Genomic DNA, 23,317 nt, shown 5'->3' with positions numbered 1-23,317 from the left:
AAAACCAGAAACTATTAATAAGGCCTAAGATTCAATCACCGCAGTTGAAGAATTCTTCCACTATACTTGGTACTAAATCCTGTTCCTATAGATACACTGGTATGCAAAACACACCATTGCTTTACAGCTGTTCAGTGGAAGAGAACTTATCAAAGCGAGAAACAACATTCTCCTTTCACAGGTCTAGTGGAGCTACTTTTGTAAGTACAAACAGAAAAGGAAATCTTTATGTGCCATTTTATATGCACAATACCTATTTCAGCAGTAAATAAACAGAGTTGGCAAAAAGATTGTGAATCTTGGAAACACCAGAAACACTAATTCATTTAACAGTTCATACTGATGTTACGTAAACGTGTTTCCTTGCAAACTCCCTTGTCCCAGAACACCTAGCTTTTGCTAGAAAGCTGGTGATGAGGGCCCCCTTCTGTACTAAAACTTTATCTTGCACAGAACTTGACACATCCAAGCAACTGTTATACACCAGAGGCACATCCATACCTCTGATATACATTGTCCCCAACAATTCTGTATGAGTGCTAAAGCCAGTAAAAAAGCAGATGAGGGTTTTAGATGCTGAACTACCAACTTCCTGCACGCTGTGTTATGCAAGCAAAGTCCCTGACAGCATCCAAATAACCACTCTCCTCATATTTGTGCCTTCATCTGCTCACTCATGCTGTTCCTGTTACTATAGATGTATCAGAGGAGCACATGGGCAGGTTCAGTTTTCTTGTTTCTCCTTTATGAGAGTTTCTGAACAGCCAGTTAGAATTTGACTAAAATAGTAATAAAAAAAGTTGTCTAAAATCCTGGCTTATGACCTAAACAAGTCCACGGGTCAATTTAAAGTTCATCACAGAAAAGAAGACATTCTGCCCTCCCTGGTTTGCTTTTTCATGCTAAATCCAACTCATGATCTTCACAGTTGCATTCACCCAAAAAATCTGAGCCATCATAAGTCAACTAGGTCTTCTGATACTATACCACACTCTCAGGTCCAAACTAACCAAGTTTTTGAGTGGCATCAGTCTCCAGGTTTGGAAATTTAAGCAAATAGGAAGTCAGGAATGATGTCAGAGAACAAGAGTTTAGTTGGCAGCCATCAATGAAAAGCTGCTACACACAGCTACTCGCACGTATCCTTGCAGTACAACCCTAACTTAGGCTTAGTAACCTAGTGTGGAAAGAAGCAGCACAAGCATATACAAAGTATTAGGTGGTAAGCAATAAACCCCTCAAGCTTTCTAGAATGCAAACTATTCAGTTCAGACATGGTGTAAGCAAGCAGCCAGGATATAGTCAGGACTCTCCATCACCAACCACCATGAAGAGCTTTATCATAAACATGAAATGACATTGTTCAGTCTAATCATACTTTAATCATGTATCCATCTAAACATAATTTATGTTCTTAATTATTGAAACTTATAATCTGAGTCTCTCAAACTAGTGTATTAAATTAACTATTCTCACAGCCATGCAAGACAGGGGAGTTCTTCAGGTCCTAATCACAGAAGCAAATACCACACAACACCCAGTACACAGAGCAGAGATGGGAAACAAACCTCACAAGTCTCAACTCTGACAAAGTATTTTTAACATTCTTTACCTCACTGTCAGTTGCTAATACCTTTCTCTCAACTGGTAATTACATGAATGCTGAGACCTGTCTTTCTCCTTGTACCAGATCCAACACTGAAGAAATAGGTTGCATAAAGATTACCATCTAACCACAAAACTGCTTATTCACATTTCTTGAGGAATAGCAAGATAAAATCAACAGCTTGCAACTGGAAGTGAGTAAGGTATTGAATTCATAGTGCTATACCATTTGTGAATAAAATTATACAAAATAATGCAAAACTACCAAGGAAATGTAAAGCCTCGGAGATAGTGAGAAGTAGTTCATATATTGAGAGCATGGCATCAATATTATATTAAGCTCCAGCTAATCCTGACCACACTGGGAATTTCAGATATAAAAGGCTATAAATATTTTTCCTTCTGACAGAAGCAGCTGTACTGTGTCAGAGATTAAAGCAGCAGGGAACATGAGGGAGAAACACTGGAGCCCTGATATGCTCACTAGAGTGGACCCCACAGCCTGGCTCCCCAGTGTCACACTAGCTGGGACAATGGTCAGGGGTCTTCCTGGACAATGTACTGACTGCAGTTCCTGGCTCTGTTCCCAGGAGAAAGAAAAATGCTGTAAACAAAGACTTGAGAGTGAAAGAAAAGAGGTGCCATGCTCTTCTTTGCCTCACAAGGCCCAAAGAGGAAGGCTGAGGACAGCATGGGCCTGGAAGCCCCTGCCCTCCTAAGGAGGGAGAGAAGTCACACAGGGCCTCTGGGATGCACCTGCATGGCACAAAGGGTGAGGGAGAAACTGGGTGCAAAAAGATCAATGCTGATATAAATAGGCAACGAAAGTACATATGGGAAGGCATTTAAACAATGGAAGTACTGCAGGGTCCCAAGACAGGGCAGCTGTAAACTGGCCAAGCTGCCAGAGGTTTACACTGGAGCTCCAACCAGACTATAACAAGTCCTGTGGAAATGGCACTGTGAGGAGCTCACCTCCCTCTTCCATACCAGCTGGGTTTCTAATAATTTTACTACTCTGTGTCATGATGTGGATGAGATCCCTGGCAACACAGAACTAAGTTTATAGGAAGTGGATGACAAATCCTCTAATTGCTATAAAAAATACAAAAAGCAAAGAGAAGGATCTCATCCTGCATGGGTGAGACAAGCATGTAACACCTAAATTGATCCTTGCCTAATCCACTAGATAGAAACTTATGTCTGCTTAACAAAGTCAAGTATTTAATGTCACCCCATTTGCTCAAATGAACAGGCTTTTTGGCACCAGATTTATTTAAACTCTTAGGTCTTTTGTTTGTATATATCAGCAACAATTTACATTTATAAATATATTAAATATAATTTAGTGTGTAGTATTGCCTTCGATAACATTTACTTTAAAATAAAGCCATACATTTTCATTGAGATTAAAGCTAGTTCAATTAGCAAGTCATGCCACACCTTTCTTTCTAAAATCTTATCACCAATGCTGGAGTTGACATGTCATTTAATATTAGTTTTGCTTACTCCGGATATTGTATTACTATTGCTGTGCCTTAGAGGGATCATAAAGCTGACTTTTTTTTTCTTCCCCAATTCTGTATCTCTCATTAGACAAACCTGCAAAAAAACCCAGCTTTAAAGACAATGGCTATCACAGCAGCACTATCTTCATTTTTGAAAAGAGATGTCATTCCACTGAGCAAGATATTGACAGAAAGAAGTGCACACACTTCTATCCCTCCCTGTTTCCCTAGCAACACTCAAAGGCCCACACAAAGTGACTGTATCAAGCAGAAGGAAACGTGGAAGAGAGAAATCATTTCTGCACTTGAGCATCATGTCACTACTATATTTGACAGTAAACAAACCCCACAGGGATCAAGAACACAATCAAGGGGAAACAGAGTACAAATGTATCCCTGGAACTCTGAATGAGAAAGGGGAAAAGCTGTGGTTTAGCAGTGCTGAGCTTTGCTCTCAGTTACAAACTGAAAACATGTGAAAGAAAAAAATGACATGAAAATGCAGCCACAAGCATACTAACCTGATTTTTGATGTCATTGTTTTCTTCAGAGCTCATCACTGCATGGATATATAATACAGTTGGGTCTGACTCATTTCCCCTTTCAGCCTTTAGACATATTGCTCAAATTGATATTTCTTTGCTTAAGTAACTGTCCATGCTGTCTATGTCTCTTAATCAAGCTGATCAGAGTAGAACACTGGTGCCAGACACTGGTTTCCCACCCAGACACAGCAGGATGCCCTAGCCCTCTCCCTTTGGTTCTACAGAGTCTCTCTAGTCTGGTCTTCTTAAATAAAAGCCCTGTGAGAAACTTGTCACTCACCCTTTTCATTCTTGGGGACCCAAGAACAGGCAACTGGGGGTGGTTGTTGCTGCAGCACCAAACCGCCATTTGCCTCAGCACAAACCACAATTCACAACCCATCAGCAGTTTGCATGAAGTGCTGCAAACTCATAACATGTGCCAGAAGTCTGATAAAATGAAACTCTGGCTAGTATATTTGATTTCCATTCCTATATTCCCAATTAAAAGGCAATGAAGTACACATAGTCACAGTGATTTTATGTACACATGGGTGAATTGCAAGGAAAGGTTGTCTTCTGATTCTTCTAGAGGGCTAATACTGAATATTTTGGTAAGAAGTTACGAATTTCCCCTTTGACTATACTATTTAAATTTTTGGAAAATATTTATAATATTTCATATCAATGACATATTAAAAACAAGTTGTATTCACTGTGCTTTCATCCATCCTTTTTTTTATTGTAAAAGAACAGGTAGCATTGACCTTCCTTGATGCCCTCTTCCCACATATTCAACCCAATTGGGAATCTGAAGAGGTCACAGTCAACTGGAACCTGGCAAACATGGTCCCAAGGCAAGAAGGATGACTGTGGCAAGTACATGCCTGTCAGTCCCACTTCAGTGTCTGGTAAAGTTACAAGGGTTATTCTGGAGCTAGTGAAAAACACCTGAAAGACAACACAGTCATTGGTCCAGCCAGAACAAGTTCATGAAACTGAAGTCCTGTTGAAGAAACTTGATTTACTTTTATGATAAAGTAACCCAGATAGTTGATCAGGGGAAGCTAGTTGATATGAACTGTGATTTCATTAAAGCTATTGATCTGAGGGTTCTCACAGGTCTCAAAATGTCCAGTACACAGCTGGATAAACACATAATGTGATGAGTGAGAAACTGGCTCATGGGTCAGGCACCAAGGGTTATTTATTGTGAATGGGATGGTAGCACCAGACTGGTGACCTGTCAGTACTGGTGTTTCCCAAGGCTTCATTTTAGGCTCAGTTCTCTTCAATGTCTTCATAAATGACTCCAAGAAATAATGAGAACTTTACCAATGACACTAAATTGGGAGGAGCTGTCAACTCCCTTGAAGGCAGACAGACTCTGCAGAGAAACCTTGACAAATTATAGGGCTGGGCAACTACCAACCATAGGCAGTTCAACAAGGGCAAGTTCTGGATCCTGCACATGGGACAGGGCATCCCTGGATGCAGGAACAGACTGAGCACAGACACTGGAGAGCAGCCAAACAGAAAGAAATCTGGGGATCCTTGTCAGCGGCAAGTTGAATCTGAGTCAGCAGTGCCCTGGCAGCCAGGAGGGCCAGAATGTCCTGAGAGGCATCAGGTACAGCATCACCGGCCAGGTGAGGGAGGTGAATTTCTTACCAATGCAAGTAAATCAAAAACAAGAATATATAAATTTCTGTTGCCACTGAAAACATTCCCCTGTTCCTATATTAATTCAACTTTTCCATACTATGACTGTGTCTGTCCTTCTGCACATGGACTAACTGGGGCGAAGAGAACAGCAACAGCCTACAGAAACAATACATGGATTTACCAGGGGAAAAACCATTATCTCACATCTTTCTGCCAATGGTTCTATGAAGAAAATTAACACATCACACTTTTTGGCACACATAATTAAATAACTGCTTCCACAAAAACTGTCTGGGGTGCCAGAGAGTCATACAGACTTTCAAGCAAGACTAACTCCAATACATGAAACAGGAGTTCGACTAATTTGCTGAGAGAAATGCATTTTTTCCTGAAGACTGAGATTGTGAAATGTTTATTGGTTATGATTGCAGGAAGCAAAAACAAGTTGTAATTGTGCTCCACTAAGAAAAAAATTAGAATTGTACAAATAAAGGACCCCATCAAACAGCTAAGACTTCAATCCCTCTTCATGTTTGTAACTATGAGAATTTGGTCTACTGTTGGTGCTAGGGGAGAACAGGAAAAAGGCAAGAGCACACCAAGGACAGGGCAGTACAGCAGAATACACTCAAGTAAACTTTTCCTGTTTTGCCCCATACACCCTCAGGCCACACAGTTTTTCCTACCAAAACACAAACAGCGTAAAACCAAAAAACAACCCCTAAGTGTGTTCTTCTGTAGAATCCAGAGACAAAAGACTGATAAACAAAACTCAGTGGGGTATAAAACTGCCCATTGATGATTTTGCCAAGTGAAAACTAAGTTCACACAGTCCTTGCTTTTTCATCTTAGAACAGTACTGAAGCACGTCTTTGATTTATTCATACTCATAAAATTGTTCAACCTTTCAGTTGCTTATTACAGGCTGTACAAGATTAATTCAAATTTAGCTATTAATTCAGCACCCAAAGTAAAGTTTGTGTCTTTAGACTAAACTGCTTTTTCTTGCAACATCACAGAAAACTGGAAGCACCAATTGCATTTACTCAAAAATAAGCAGCAAGATACAATTGTGACAGCTATCTACTCACACAAAATGTTTTCGTGGATAAAAAAGTGCCATGATAAGGGAAATGTAACTAATAATCAGTAATCCTCACAAGAACACAACCTGAATCCGTCAAGAATCCTTGCTAATCACAGCAGCAATGTCAGAATACCAACCTTATAGGAGTCAAGGACTCAATCTGGCATGTGGCAGATACTAACCAACTATTCTCAGTCCTCCAGAAATGCAAGAGGCAATCCCTCTACTACTTAATGTACTGCTTACACAGAATCATCATAATTCTGTATCTTTTCAGTACCCACAAACTGGATATGTAAGCTGAAAATCAGGTCTGAGAAACGGTTCTGTGTCTCAGGATTTTGCCTGTAGCATTCCAAACTGTTCTTGATCACTATATTTTATTAAAACCACATACCATGAGGCCACTGGGATTTCATCATATACCTTGAAAACAGAGGGAGACATAATTTTATGATGACTGCAAAGATATTAAATTTCAGGCAGAGTAGATAGGATTTTTCTGTTACCACTTTGCAACGTGTAGTAAACATCCAGTAGTCTCATTAATGATGTGATACTACCATATTAAAGATCATGTCATCATCAACTATAAAATGCAGCAACTTGGTGGGTGTAAATAAGAAGCAACACTGAACCGGTACACAGTCTTACCAGTCTGAACCTCTGCAGGAAGACTGTGCTTTCTGAGCTTCTGTAATCTTTAGCAGCCAGGTTAAACTGGAACTAAGGAGACAACTCCACAGAATAACTAATTACCTAATTAATAATTAGGTGTGTATTCAGACTTGTCTATAAAAGTCAGTTCAAACAACTCTGCATTCAGAGTAACAGCTAATGCAAACACAGTAGTATGTGCAAAAAAAAGGCTATGATGTTCCTCCTTCATGATTGTTTATATTCAATTTAGTTGGATCATTTTCCAAGAAAGTTTGATTAAACCAGAGGGAGGATTTTTTCAGTATACCCAGTATCCTTCAAATCCTTTTTATTTCTTATCTTTTTATCCTTTTTATTAGAAGACTGAATTAATATAACAGAGCTTACCAAGAGAAAAACTAGTTCAGCTCACATTTTACCTACAGAGTACCATTTAACCTGAAGGTTGATTTACAAATGATGTACAAAGTCATTTCTCTTCTTGTGTGATTTTGTCACCAAACATGATGAAGCTGAAAAACCTCAAAAGCTAAGAGGTTCAAGTAAGTTCTAATGAATTTTTGGTAAGGAGTTTTTGTTTCTCCCTTCATGCTTTTCTTCCCCATACAACCATGCTGACATGCAAGGATTTGGTCTTATCAGCTGTGAAACTGTTGCACAAAATCATAGTAGGAATATTCAACAATCTGTTCCTCCCACACTCACCTACAAAAGGGACCCCCAATTCTAAGAAATAGACTTATTTATATAGTTCTCTCAGGGTTATGCATACAGCAGCTGGTAAATGATAAGATAAAGGCTTTAATCTCATTCTCCAAGTAGTCCCTTATTGCTTAAAAGGAGTTACAAGAATTAAGTCACTCTTGAAATAAAGACATAAGTGCCCATAAAATTTTCTGTAGCTATTTACAAAAGGAGGAGCAGGAAGACCTGACAAAAACCATCCTGGAGAATACAGGGGGTAGTAAATGTTACACTGATGCTGTAGCATTTATGCCTCTTTATAGCACAACTATGGGAAAATTCATTAAGCCAAGGGCGCAATATTAAATAAATGTACTGTGAAATAATGCCTAGAGCTACTAGCACTGAAATCCATGTGAATTATAATCCATGAATAGGAATCAAATTACAATCTAGAGATATTCAATGCATTTAATATTACAATATTTAGGCAATAAACAGGGCATATAAAAAACTCCTTATATATGAAAGTCTAGCTAATAAGCAAAGTCTTAAAATTCATATTTCTCTTGAAAGCAGTTGGCAGATGTGTAGGAGGGATTAACTAGCACAGAAGAATTTGTAAATTCAGAGCTTGAGGTCATTTTTGGAGAGAGGCTAGGAGGAAATTACCTATTAACATATAGTTTCAAAAACATTCATTAATGTTTTTTTCTGAAGCACAAGTTTGAAGGGCAAGATGCCATGGGCTTGAAAGAACTACCCTGCAGTAACCACTTGTGTCCAGACTCTTTATCACAGCAACAGGATGGTTTGGTCATCTTTATTGAGAGAAACTTCTTTGCTCTAACTGTGGGATAAAGAACAAAGGCAGAACCAGTGACCATGAGACCACTGGTGCACCACATCAAACTCCCATTTTTGCATGTCAGCACTCTCTCATGCTTTGGAACTCTTTACTCATTCATGCATAAAATTCTAATCTACGACAAATGCAAGTAATTCATGTTGCAAGGCAGGAGCCTGGCTGTCACTTTATGCATTCTCAGTTTCCAAAGAAAGAGGCTTTACTACTCTTCACGTTACAGAAATCTTCACCAACAAAATGCTTTCCTTTGTTTTCAGTAGCTCACTGAATTTCAACTATAGATTTGAAAGTAGTCTGTAAAAGTCAGTAACTCCTGTCACTTACTTGGCTTAGAGTTAATGATGACATTTTCAGCAGGGAGCTGGGGTGGGAACCTGCAGTTGTCTCCTTGGCCCTCACTGGTGCCATACTCTATGACGTCCACTTGTCCCAGCGGTACACTCCACTTCAGTAAATACCTCTGGCCAGTTGTCGTGGTGCCACTGCTTTCATAGGAAGAGCTGGAAGATGCACAAATTATAGCTGTGACAAGCAATTGTGTTTCAGAGTATACTATTTATTATTTTAGCTTCTAAAATCTGCTGTTAATCAGCTTGAGTACAGTGCACGACTTGAAGCAAATACATGTATCAGGCTGACTTTTGTGAATGACCTTTCTCAGCGTGCAAAGAACAGCCATGCAGGTGCAGACAATCTTGTGTGCAAGCACCACAGGACTGCCAACAACAGTCCTTACACCTTTATAGAAAAACATAAGTGACCATCTTTTAAGATCAATGTGCATTCTGAAATCCTAATACAAGTGCTTGGGATTATACTTTGGCTCCACATTTTCCTGATTTTTTTGAAAGACTTCTTTTGGGGCCCTAACTGCTATGTTTAGGGAAGTAGGGATGATGGAACCTTTGAATGACCGCTGGGAACAGGAAGGACAACTGAAGGGTTGACAAGCCAACATTTCTGCCAAGTTCCACAGCCCAGACTGTTCTATACAGCAGACCTCTGCAACTGCTGCAGCTTCCAAGAGTAATCCTGCCTGAGCTCCTGCTTAAGAAGCGTGCATCACAACAGGCATTTCAGAGCAAAGAGCACACTGAGGAAGCTCCTTAGGAATAGAAACGACATAAATACTAATTTTACTTTGTTTCCTTCATTCTCTTATTCCCATTCAAGAACATGTAACAAACATTTATTATAAAGGACAAAGGAGATGTTAAAGTAAGCAAAAAAGGTTTAGTTCACAAAATGAATGACTGAAATCCAGAAGTCAGCTGCTTGAGAGAAATCAGCAAAACGCATTTATTGAGAACAGTAACTAAATGCTGAAATTCAGTTAGTCAGCTACCTATCTGCAACACAGACTTTTGTTTCAATGAGGAAGCACGTACGAACAAAGAACACAACTGCCACAACTTAAGCAAATATTTATAAATTCTTGACCTAGCTCAGAAGTAACAAAAAAACCTAGGCAGGACGCAGTTGTTCAGTCACTAGAGATAGCATCCACCCCATCCAACTACTGTTACTTCAGAGTCAGGCCACCAGCTCCTGCTGGTCATCTACGCTGTGTGCAAAGAAAGACCTGAGGGTCGTGTCACCTGTAAAAATATCTATCTTTTGCACAGCAGAAGCACTCAGATGTCCCAGGTGCCTAGGGTCCACTGGTTACAGAAGAATTTTCTATGGCTTGCAAAAGATACATACTTTTACAGAGGGCATAACCCTCAGAGGGTCAGAGATCTGGCATGATCATGAACTTTTAACTTTAGCGTTTTAATGGAAAACAAAAACAGACTGCAGTTTGCTGCTTCAAGTACAAATACAGAAAATCCAAGACTGTACTGGTATGAAAGAAGATAAAATATGAACAGTTAAAAACAATATTCAAGTGTTACTAAGAAAGTAAAGAATTCGTAAAGGTAAGGACCACAGGATAATTGACATGAGCTTCTTAATTTCCTGAAGTGTAGTTATTACATGGCACTTCTCACTCACATGGACATGAGACCAAGCAATCACACATTTAGAAATATATGTACAGAATTCATACTTCAGTAATGAATTAAGATATCAACTCATATTATGCTTAAGAAAAGCTGTTCTTGGAAGATTGTAACAATCTACATTTTCTTTGTCAGAATGTACCATTACATAAAACAATTTATGATACAAGCAACATATGAATGCAAACAAAACCTTGGCATACATAGACATTTAGTAACAGTAATAGCTACAGCCAACAAAAGCACAGAAGGAACTATGAAAAAAAAGGCTTTTTTCAAAGAATTTCACCTTTAATCTTTCAATGTTTGCTTCCAGAGATAATAACCCTTCCCCATCTGGAACTTTGTTAGCAAGTTCCAGGTTATTTTTGGCAACCCGCATTACCATTATGGATTTTGTTTTGTTTGTTTGTTTGTTGGAGGTTGTTTGCTTTGCAGAGGATGGTATTTACAAATTGTGTCAAGTTACAAATCTGTGTGTGTTACAGTCTGAATTTAAGGAAGAAGAGAACAAAGTCTTACCTTGGGGCATGCCTGTATTCCACCAAGCACTAATACATAGCAGTAAAAAGACACTACAGATCATTTCTACCTGTAATCTCCAAGTGATAGAATTTTCTGACAAATTTACTCTAGAACTTCCAAATACCAACCAGCAATTTGGAGGGCTATAATAAAGCTAGTGATCCTTTTATTATGACTACTCCTAGAAATCATTAGCCACACTAAATACAACAGCACAAAAGCAATTCATTAAGTGTCATTTTTTTCCATCTGAAGTTCAAACAATCATCTAAATAATGTAAGTGAAATCTTACCGAATATTCACTGTTGCACACATCAGCACATCATTCAACATGAAAAGGCGCCGTTCTTTGGTTTTAATAATTTCTCCTTTGTCATTATAAACTGTCTCAACCATATCATCAGTCCGTATGAGGTATCTGTTCCCGCTGCTCAGTAGCTGGATTTTGAAAACAATCAGCATTGTATATTACACACAGTACATCCAACATCCAGCACACAAAAAGCAAAAACAATGGGTTATCACTTGCCATCCTAGCACAAGTGATTGCAGGTGGATTTGCCAAGGGAATTAGGTCTCTTTATTAATCTGCTTTTGATTCAGAAAAACAGTAACTTCTGCTGTCATCCATGTGGACTTAAAGGGCTTTGCATCTTAACGTAGACCATGGTTGCTCTGGGAATCTTCCACACTGATTAAGGTTTCTTGGCAAAATAAATTACTTCTTCCACAATTTCTGAGATTCCCTTCCTTAGTCTCTTCTTTCATAGTCCACTGAAGACCTACACATGATTCCAGCTGCCCAGAGTGGGAGCCAGAGTGTGAGGAGGAAGTGTGCTCAGCCTGCTCTGTCCCCCTGGGCTCCACAGCTGAGGAGTGCAGCTTCCAGGGTGTCACAGACTGTGGAGAAGATGACACATCCCAGAGATTCTTGGCATGTAAACTCTTCCTGACATTTGCCTTCAAGGGCTGAGGATCAGCCACTGTGTGCAAGCATGAACCAATCCCTTACATGTCAAACACATCTCCATAGTATCCAACAGAATTAAATGGTCCATAACTCACTAATTTTCTAATCAACCACCTCCTTCACCACCTATTTCACCCTGGCTGGCATTGTTCCAAAACTGTATATGCAAATATACAGGCCCAGAAGGGCCAACCATGTCCTGGGGGCCATCCAGGCAAGGGAGGGATTGTCCTACTCTGCTCTGCACTGGCCTCACCTGAATATAGTGTGCAGTTTTGGGTGCCAAAATGTAAGAAAGATATGAAGGTATTAGAGTGTCCAAAGCCAATGGCCTCAAGGTGAAGGCCTTGAGGGGAAGCTGTGTGAGGAGTAACTGAGGTCACTTGATCTGTTCAGTGTGGAGGAGAATGAGGGGAGACCTCACTGCAGTCTACAGCTTCCTTGTGAGGGGAGGACTCTTCACCCAGAGGGTGTTTGGGCACTGAAACAGCTCCCCAGGGTAGTGGTCAAAGCCCCAGGCCTGACATAGTTCAAGAAGCATTTGGACAATTCTCAGGCACTTGGTGTGACTCTCAGGGCTCGTCTTGTGCAGAGACGGGAGCTGGACTCCATGATCCATGTGGGTCCCTTCCAACTCAGCTGATTCTGTGATATTAACACACAAGGCCTGTGGGACCCTGTGAGATTTGGAGTTACAACCCATGTATATATCAGTGAATCACCCACTGCATAAAACAAAAAATCTTGCAATCAATATCAACTGACAAAAGGTAACCTGGGCCACCTCTTCAAAAGCACATTCTGTGTCTTGGAACTATTTGCAGATGGTTAATAGCTGCTTCAAGAAGCAGGATTATGACAATGAGAAAAGAAAGTAAAATGTCTGAATTCATCTTCTAATGCACTTAGAATGGAAATACTGTTCCAGTATGAAAATTAATTCAGCATTCCATAGCTTAAAATAAGAGTTTCTGGTTGACTATTGCTTTCCTAAAAGATGTGCTTTTTTGTACCTCCAAAAACAACCTCATTCCTTCAACACATCCCCACTACTCTACCTCAGAAGGAGTCCACAAGATAATAAATTGAAATTTCACAAAAGCAGTAATTGAAGCATTTATGCCTCACTTCATGGGAAAGAAGGAATCATTTATGATACAAATAAAACAAGGATATATATATCCACAGTATAGACAGCTACTAATAAAAGAACTCAAATAAAATAGATTGTTTCTTCCTTCTTACTGAATGTCTTCTAGAGTTCTTTTCAGACATTTCTATTGTATTATGCAAATATATGGATGACATAGATGGAGATTTTCCCTAAAACAAGGAAGATGTTGAATGCATTCAATAGCACATCCTGAAATGCTTCACAGTTGGAAGCACTGCTGTATAAGGACATGGACCCTTTCTTTACACAGGAGTAATTCCCCACTTCCAGGATAAATTAAAAGTTGATTTTTTCCACATAGAACACGTACAAGAAATTTTACTATATATTATTATTTCCTACACTGCCACAGAACACCAATACTGCTGAGACAAGTTCAGTGTGTTGCCTATTCCAGCACACAGTGGTGAGCCTATTCAGTCCCAGAGGCAGGTGACATCTCATATCTACCACTAGAATGACCCCATGTCATTCTACATGACATCTTGATCTCTATAGAAAAAAACCAACATAGCTGTCTCTTTGGTGTCTGTTGTAGAGATTACTCAAGGCCCAGAAACTGACTCTTCCATCTCCATTATACTTTCCTACTTGCCTTACCTTGTTCAGGTAACGTTCATTCATTGCTTTCGCTATTTGTTTTATTTCACAGCGCTGATCTGCATCCCTTTTCCTTTCATTTAACTTCTCTGCCAATGTCTCGAGCTCTGTAAGAGCCATTTGTAGAGGTAATCTGTCAGGATGTCCTTTATTAGTATTCTTCAACATATCCTGAGAAGTAATTACAAAACAAAAAAAAAACCATTGGATTTATTTTCAAAGTCAGGTTTAAAGATTACAGAATGTACAGTTACAACTACATTCTTAAGTACTACTAAATAGTAAGACCAATAAGCACCTAATGAATATTCAGACAGCACATTGCTTAACTTCCCAAATATCATAGTAATTCTTTAAAATATACTGAATGGGATCACATACATCCTTATTTAAAGAACAAAATTACAGAGAAGGGAGATAGTATTAAACAATCTGGCAATCAGTAATATACTGTAATATGTATGTGTCTATAAACAATGATTTTAAATGAAACTTTTCTGGTATTTGTCATAATAATATCGTATTATCTTTATTACTGTTATTATTCCTCATTAAAACATGGACAGCATACTCCTCCTAAAGTAGGAGACATTACATCATTAAGGTCACAACAGCTCCTCCAACTTTTTCTCTTTTGCAGGCATATAGTAGGAACAGTTGGAATTATACTTTATCTCCATTCCTAGAGCACTTAAAAATCTTCCTGCCACAATAAAATTCATCGTTCCTGCTATTTCAAAAACTCTCACCATGGCTTGCAATTCACATGCTTCCCCCATGATTACCTCTGCTCCTTTACCTCCAGTAATTCCCAGACCTGCAGCCCAAAGCCTGTCCCGCTCTTGGCACCTGTGAACATAGCTAACGAAAAGTGCTTACTGGGGTAGATCTGCTGTGGTCTGGAAGGAGGTAAAAACAGAGCAAATTTTTCTGTAGCAGGTCTATACTGGGGAATTGTGCCCTTCCTGCAGCTTGACTGCCTGTTGACATGAGACCCAAGGACTCTGTCCAATCCACAGTCTCCAGGGGAGAAGAAACAAGACGCTGCAGGTCAGAAGAAAGCTGAACATACTCTAGCAGGTCTTGTGAGCCAATAGTCAGAGAGTTTCTAAACTATCCAAGGTATGAATTTCCTAAACTATCCAAGGTATGAATTTAATCCTCTAGTTTTTTCTTCAATAGAAAGAAATGCCACTAAGTTCCTAGTAATGTTTTGAAGTGTTACTAGCTAACAAACAGATATAAACAAGAAGCATATTTGAGCTACATCTTTACTAGAAAACTATTCATAAGCTTTATTTTACTAAGCAAGTAATCTATAGTAAATCTAGTTTACTGAGGCTTTCCTGCAGTGCCCTTACTGCCTGTCCCTGCAATCAGGCTATGAGATCAGCATGTTCAATGCACTGAAATTTCTCTTTATTTCCCCATGATCTAGTGGTCACTTCCACTGAACATGATCCTCTAGCAGAAGACAGCTGCCATGCAATCCCAAGGGTAAACTATGCAAGAATGCAAATGGAGCCTCCCTTTGGTAAACACTATTTACCTGCAATAGTAGAATGAACTGTGGAAAACGTTGGATAGGTTTCATCATCAAACCATACAGTGTAATGCGATCAGGGCTTGACTCCTGACACTGCTGCAATGCAAGAAAGACACATTTACTACCGTGAGCACATTTCCACCAGTTACAGAATGAAAGGAAAATATTTCCTAAATATTATTCTATATTGCTTACATTAATTATAATAAGAAGACTAAAGATTCCATTTACTATCAAGATTTACTTAAAAAATATTAAATCTTTTAGAAAAACCCATCATGATCAAAATGATGGTCTGCCACTGAACTGAAATATCCTCTTTAATAAATACAGCTTGGCCAAAGCCACATCAGCAATGCAGCACCTATAAATCTAAAAACCTACCTATGGTTTTTAAGAGGAAATCTAATAAAAACATCATAATCTCAGTGCTATTCAAACAGATTTTCAAATTCTTTATTTGAAGAATCAAAGAAAAAATGTTGATTTATATTTGGAAATAAAAATGTTAGAATCCATTATTTTAGTTACTGTGAATGGCAGATAAAACCAGACAAATTTCTTTTGCATGTGGAAAAAAAGCCAGAAATGGCCATAAAAAGGAAGGCTAGAGGAAATACTCAATATTAAAAACAAAGCAATTCTAAACAATGCTGGTTGTTGTGCTTAAATTGCAATTTATTGCTACAACCATCAGCTCCACAATTTATTTCCATAGTTATCTATACAAACATCTATTTTTTTCCAAGCAGCAGTAATGAAGATTTTGATCTTCACTGCTGGTGGGCAAAAATAAAAAAGGAAAGGTAAAGAAGTGTCATCTGTCATCAGAGTTTGGCTGTGCTTCTGCAAGCAGAACCAGTGTGGCCCTGACAAGCAGTGATGAGAGGAGTGGATTATGTCTCTATTGGCAAAACATGCTTTTAACATAGAACATGCTTAACCTGTGACAACATGCTCACTAGAGAATCTGATCTTCAAGATGCTTCAGGCTTCCAAAATATCATCCTGCACAGAGTTGTCCACAGTTTAAAAAGCTGTTAGTTAAAGATCTGAAGGCAAACCCCTGCAACCCTTCTCTATAGAACCTAAGAGTTGCACTAGGCACCCAGTTTTTACTGTTTTTTGGACCACTGTAACAGACCTGACAGGCTGACCAGCTCTGAGAGGCACAACTCAATCCAGGATGCCTGGGGGATGAGACAAGCTGAGCTCTCAGACTCTCAGCAATGTCACAGACAACTCAAAAGCCTGGCAATGGATTCTGTGTACTGTCTGTAAGGTGCCAACCCTAGGGATTCACAGCACTCCTACTGTGTGTGCCAGGCTCTCCAGACATATAATGACAAGCATCAAATGCAACAGGGCAGTGCGTATTCTGCAAAAAAATTACCAATTTCAACCCCAAACCAGAAACACAATCTTCAAAATCCAGGGAAATTGTTGTAGAATGGAAATCCAGCTGCACTACCTCTCACAACACAATAAACAAATCAGAATTAAAATAAATTTCAAATTAAAAAGTGGCTTCATATGATGAACTATTTGAAACTCACCAGATATGGAAGAATCCTAATGTTTAGACAAACAAAGTAAAGCAAACACCAATAAACTGATTTGAATAACAATAAAACTACTGTGCACTTCAAAATACATCCCAGATCTAACAGCATGTTACTATGCCAAAAATACAATACTGGAAGGGGTCTGTTTGTGCTAAATCCATAAAACAGACCTTAAGTCCATAAAAACAGTGAGACAATATACAGTATCAGCAGTCAAATTTCCTCCCAAATTATAACTCCTGCTTTCTTATTTATCGCATATGCACAACTATTTTAAAAACGAACTAACCTTTAAAAAGTCTAAAAAGGCAGGTTTGGTGGCACAAGATTTCTTGAGAATCCCAACTGCTGTACTGAAGTTGTTTACATATTCACTGTATGCATCCAATACCATAGATTTAGAAAACTGAAAAGAAAAAAAGGCAAATCTTGACTAAAAGTACAAAAGACCTTTGCCAGCACAGCTATAGAGACCTCTGGCTGTTAGGGACCCACTCAGAACTAAAGGCTTTACTTGGCCTAGTGCTGGATATACAGAAATACTGGTAATACCCAAGATAATCTTTCTGCAGAGGACAGGCTGGAAACAGAAAGATATAACAGCTGTGAATGGCAAGAAATGTATTCACAGAAATTGTTTCATCTTGGCTAGAACACTGGGACAGAAGGACTGTGGGCAATCAAAGGGCATCAAGATTCAAATTGACAACTGAGATCCTCTGATCATCTCACTACCTGTCTTCCAGCTTAAGTGAATCAGCAAAGTCCCAGGGCCTTCACATCCTGACTTCAACTATTAAGGGCTAACCAAAAAAAGTAAACAGATTGTGTGGCCTGCAAACAGTCATGGGAATGGTAAGATCACCACCCATTGCCTTCTTGGTAACTTCATCCCTCTCTTTTGCAGAGCTGGTCTCATTAAGACTACCTAACTTGCTTCAGTCACAACAAGGCAGGTTTGCTTTAAACAACAAATCTTCAGTCACTATTTCATTTTGGGTGAACTGTGATCAGATCCCAGCTCTCTTACAGCAGGCATGAAAAGGTGGTGATTTTCAGCACCTGCAATTTTCAGCAATAAAACAAAGCATTCAAGCCAGAAGGCAGGCAGAGTCTTCGAGCCACACTTCCATGGTGAACAACATCTTTCTATCAACCAAAGCTGTTTCTTGTTTCTCTAATTTAAAGCAGTAGCTAATTCTGCCCTTTAGTAAATGGACTTCCATTAACGATGGGACAGGGTTTTACAAATGCTCTTTATCAGTGCCCCATCTCAGCTCAAACTCAGGAATTCAGGACATTACCTACTGTGGTTTCTTTCTACTTGCACACTACTAGGTATGACTACCCATTTTTTACGAGATGCTGAGCCTCAGTCTCAACTTAATTTTGGTGGGTTTGTGAATCTCTAATTTCTCATAAAAATAAACTGTTTACTTAGATGTCTGAAAGATTAATCAAAGCCTGAAAACTTTTCTCACAATCCTTTCACATCTGCCAACCGAGCTGAAGACATGTGCTGGTGTCAGTTTTCTTATCAGGATAGTACATGAATACTCTGACAGTTGCCACAGGCATTGGAGAACATGGGAATAAAGCAGCTAAGTTAGAAAGACATGGAGATGGAAAAACAAGACTAAAATAAAAACAGATTATCTGTTCTGACACATTTGCTTACTGAAGCAACAAAGACATCACCGATCATTTCAACAGAGTCCCACTCAGAGACACGACTCGCCAGCGCAATCTGAAACATCGAATGGCACTGAAGAATTTCCTTAATTCGATAAAACACCATCTTAAGTTTTCTTTCACTCAGTAACTTTGGTTCCATATCTGAAAGGGGCTTCTCATATTGCTGTGGAAAAATAAAAAAGCAAACTGATTTAAAAAAACAAAAAAATGGACTTCTATAAGCAGAAAAAGAAACTTATGCAATAGTACACACACACAAAATCACTGAACATTTGGCATGAAGCATCTGTAGCAAAATCTGTGTTAGTCATAGGAAAGATTCTTTAATGATATTTAATGATTCTTTTTCAAATATTCAAAATTTTAAAATGCAAAAGATATTAAGGCATACCTCCAGGATTCTTTTGAGAGCATCCACGTAGTTCTTCTCACTGTCAACTACAGAGCCCAAAATATACCTTCTCACAACCTGTTGAAACAACAAAGTTTTGTCCAAAGCTCTAATCAGGTAAACACATTCGTTATAGTTGGAAATGATGATGATAAAATTCTCACACTAATAAATCAAAAGAAACACAAAGCAATTTCAATACTGGAACTGCAATAAAATAATGCTGTACCTCTTCAAAAGTAATTTAATTTACTATTACTCTAAAAGTACTTACTTTAAAGAACACAACAATTATTGTACCAATATCTGTATTTTTTTCTGACTGTTTTAAGTCCAAGCTTAACTTTTGAAACTTATGTTTTGATTTTGGCGTTTAACAATGCTCTCAGGCACCTGGTGCAATTTTTAGGGCTGTCCTGTACAGGGCCAGGAGCTGAGCTTCAATGATCCTGGTGATCTTCCAAATCAGAATATTCTATAATCTTATGCACCTTAAATGTATATATGCAGGCATTAATGGAAACAATCATAGGTATAAGATAATGTTGACTACTTCAGTGATTTGCTACAACAAAATAGGAAACAATTTTTCAAAAATCAGTCCTAAAATTTATTTTTAATAGGTTTTATAAATTTATTTGGAGCAACATAAAGGGCAAACAAGCAAATACTAAGTGTCTTTTAAAGTTAAGGCCATATAAACTGAGAAAGTATCCAAGTTAGCATTTTCTTTTGGGCATTACCATGCATAAGTGAAGACCCCCATGTTATCTATATTTATATGCACTGACACAGTTGTAAGACCTTCAGGAAAAGCTACCATAGTTCATGCTAAACTACAGGCTATTTATTACACCTCCTTCTCCACCTTCTGCTTCAGCTGAAATGCACTTTGTATGGACATGTGGGTGGCAGGACAGGAAGGGCTGGAGAACCAGTCTGGTTTAGAACTTAAGCTTCTTGCCTTCAATTAGATTTCTTGTTGGTTACAAGGATTTGTTTTCACCCAAATCCATTTCCTAATCCAGCTCACCCACTGCCTTTAAATTTTCCACACTTGTATTTTGCATTATTAAATGCAGGTTATGTGAGAATTTTCTTTCAGGTACTGGCATTTCAAAGGAGGACTTCAAAATTATCTGAGGCTTTGCTTAAGATATATGCAGTAAAATTAGTTGTGTCTAATCTGTGTTTAGAATGGATTTAGCAGTGTCTTATTTGGTATAGCGGATCAGTGGCTCTGGTGAAGAATACTAATCCTACTCTTAGTCACAGATCATTCTTCTGAAAAGAATAAACATCTGTAGAAATAAAAATTTCAGGCTCTATAATATACAAAAAGAATATTTAGTAGTGGCTTCAGGTTATTGCAATAGATATGAGCCCTAGCCTCAGTACTTGCAGGCACCAGGATTTAAACAGAAGCCATCATGCCACCTGCTGTTTGAAGCCAGCATGTCCACAGAGCAGCTCTGCTGGGACAGGGCAGCTGGGCTGGAAGGGGGCCCTGGCCTGGGGTTCCTACAGCCAGGCCATGCTGTTCTCCCTGAACTGCTCCAGTGTTTCTGTGCACCCAGCCCACCAGAGCCCTGCTGACCAGCAGCCAACCTCCCCCACACAGCTGCTGCACCCCTGCAGTTTGGCATCACCTCCAGATGTGCACTGCAGCTGGCATCCAGATGCCTCACACGGGCTTTACATGCCAGAGGCCCGTGCCTGCTCCCGAGCACTAACACTGACCACCTACTGCACTCTGTACTATGGACTCACTGAGTGTGGCATCCTCACCTGTTTTCTACCCACCTTTAGTCCATCCATACAGAGGGCATCTCACCTAAAGGAGCACACAGGAATACTTCAGGAGACAGCTGAAAGCCACAATCACCTCTCCCCTCAGTCACCTCAAAGAGGCTCAAGCTGGTTGTGCACAAATGGACTCTGGCCCATCTATGCTGATTTTTCCTCACTCACCCTCCTGTCCTACTGAACACAGACATAGCTCCCAAGAGAATGTGCTGCATCAGTTTCAGTGCCCATCAGTTGGGACTGAGGTAAGGCCAGACTCAATTCTCCTTCTTGTAGGTAAGAGTGTGACACTTTTTCACAGTCTTCTGATCACTGTGATCTCAGATGACTGAGAAAGGCCTTACCCACAGCATCCTTACATCCATCCCATCTGGTCCCAGAGAAACCTGTATGTCCAGATGGCCTCAGCTCCCCAGCTGCAGATTAGCCTTCACCCCAGCAGACCTGTCTCTGGGGTCATGGGCTGAGTCCCAAGGACAAGCCTCACTACTGAAAACCAAGGCAAAGGCGGCACAGTTTTGACCCTTTATCACTAGGTCCGTGCCCCACCAAGTAGTGTATTGTGCTCTTCTCAGCCTCCTTTTGTTGCCAATGTACATGTCAGAACCTCTTCACTGCTGCCTCTCACAGCTCACTAGCTCCAGCTGAGCTTTGGCTTTCCTAATCCCATTCCTGCCCACTTGGAGAGCTCCTCCTGGGCAGATGAGCAATATTTGTCATGACTTACACAACTATTACCAGTTTGCTCCAAACTACAAGCACCCTGGGTTTTTTTTTTGCAAAAGAGGGTAAACTTATTTGTACAAAACTATCCTAGTGAAACTCAAATTCCTATTTGAAAAGAAGAAAAGAACATTCAGAGCGATGCTGAAATCTCACATGATAATAAAATCTTACAGTAATGGAACACAGTTTGATAGTTGCTTTGTTACAAGATTAGCACTTCACTGTGATAAACACAAAAGAAAAGTGAACCTCACCCAGGTAAAATGTAAAAAAAAAACCAAAACAAAATCCTGAGAATATATGGCCCTCCCCTCCATTGCCCCTTAGTTTGGTTTTTTTCTCATTTTCTTAACGTACTGACCAACTAACTCATGACTTGGCACCACAAGTACATAAACTCTCATACAGTTATTAGTTGTCATAACAATACAGTAACATGAACCCAAGGGATTTATTTTCAGCCAAAATTTCTTAACTGATGCTGATTTCAGTATTTTTTGAAGTGATTTCCACAGTGACTATACAGTTTGAGGTGGAAAACAGCAAAATTAATTCTTCTGTAGACTTGACTTTACTGGGGATGATTTTTTTTAACCAAGAAAAATCTTTGGATTCAAAGAGGATATTGTCTACATTTAAAATTAAAATCCCAAATCACCTGGAACAATGTTTTCTGATTCAATAAAAATGCTTTAACTCTCTCCTTTTTTCACTCAAAACCATCACATTTAGTTTAAGTGTTCAGGTAGTGAAACAACATCATTCTTATAGATAATTTTATAATGCAAACCATTTTGCACCTCTGGGTGAATTCAGGACTGATGCAACTATATGCACACACACAAATTTTCAAAAAACTACTTATTCAGTTCTGAATTTGATGGCTACTTAAGTAAAATGCCAATATGTTTGAAGATCAAAGGCACCTGAGACACTGGTGCAGAGCAGAAGGGGAGGAAAAAAAAGAAGACCATACTTCCCAAAGCTTACTACCTGCTGCTGTGATAATCCTTCAGGCATAGGAGTCATAATTGCTTCTGCATGCATACAGTCCACATCAATAAATAAATTTTGCTCCTCTTCTTCCAGACAAGATGATCTGTGATCTACAAATAAATAACCAAATATCAGCTTCTACATGTGGATTAAGAGAGGAAAAAACAAAAGAAAAAAACAAAACAAAACAAGCAAACTCTTTCATCCGAGCACAGAAATAATAAATTTTCACTTACCAAACAAAAGAAATTTCCCAATAATTCTGTATCATCTGGGAAATCACATAAATGTTACTACCAATAGGTATTCTAATACAGAACACCTTTCAAAGGCATCCTAATATCCCCCAGCTGCAGACAGCCTAAGCATCTTTTGCTTGACCACTGCTCCCTCCTCTCAGCCAGGAGAATGGGGCTGACCAGAGGGCAGGACATGACAACTTGGGCTAAAGCACTACAGCCCCAAGGACAGCAGTTTTAAAATAAATTATCCCTGGGAGGAAACTGAAAACACCCATATTATGATCTAGCTAAAAAAAAATTTATACAACCTTCAATAGCTGAACGAAAGTAGCCAAGTTAACCAAAATGTTTTTTTTCATCAGAAAGGAGTGAGGGATTCTGCATAGCTCTGTGGGTACGAATTTTACTGAAAAAGCACCACCGAAGTGCACTGATAGGTGGCAGTACATAGCCAGGCAAACAAGCAGACCCGAGGA

General features: G+C 39.2%; 1 protein-coding gene across 2 annotated transcripts in view; it reads right to left on the bottom strand.

Moving 5' to 3' along the window:
• Positions 1 to 23,317, bottom strand: part of ARHGEF10 (Rho guanine nucleotide exchange factor 10) — a 108,667-nt gene that overhangs the window by 41,682 nt on the left and 43,668 nt on the right. For both annotated transcript variants that reach the window (XM_054279767.1, XM_054279768.1), the window contains 8 exons: positions 22,597 to 22,709; positions 19,072 to 19,149; positions 18,664 to 18,843; positions 17,275 to 17,391; positions 15,424 to 15,516; positions 13,875 to 14,045; positions 11,423 to 11,568; positions 8,926 to 9,101 (listed from right to left, as the gene is read on the bottom strand). In XM_054279767.1, coding sequence (XP_054135742.1) covers positions 8,926 to 9,101; positions 11,423 to 11,568; positions 13,875 to 14,045; positions 15,424 to 15,516; positions 17,275 to 17,391; positions 18,664 to 18,843; positions 19,072 to 19,149; positions 22,597 to 22,709 — 1,074 coding nt within the window. The remainder of the gene's footprint in view (positions 1 to 8,925; positions 9,102 to 11,422; positions 11,569 to 13,874; positions 14,046 to 15,423; positions 15,517 to 17,274; positions 17,392 to 18,663; positions 18,844 to 19,071; positions 19,150 to 22,596; positions 22,710 to 23,317) is intronic.

The sequence above is a fragment of the Melozone crissalis genome, unplaced genomic scaffold, assembly GCF_028551555.1.
Source record: "Melozone crissalis strain CALT ecotype California unplaced genomic scaffold, PUWL_Pcris_2 ptg000027l_1, whole genome shotgun sequence".
NCBI classification, from domain to species: domain Eukaryota; kingdom Metazoa; phylum Chordata; class Aves; order Passeriformes; family Passerellidae; genus Melozone; species Melozone crissalis.
The sequence above is the reverse complement of the archived record's forward strand: the minus strand, read 5'-3'. Positions and strand labels throughout refer to the sequence as shown.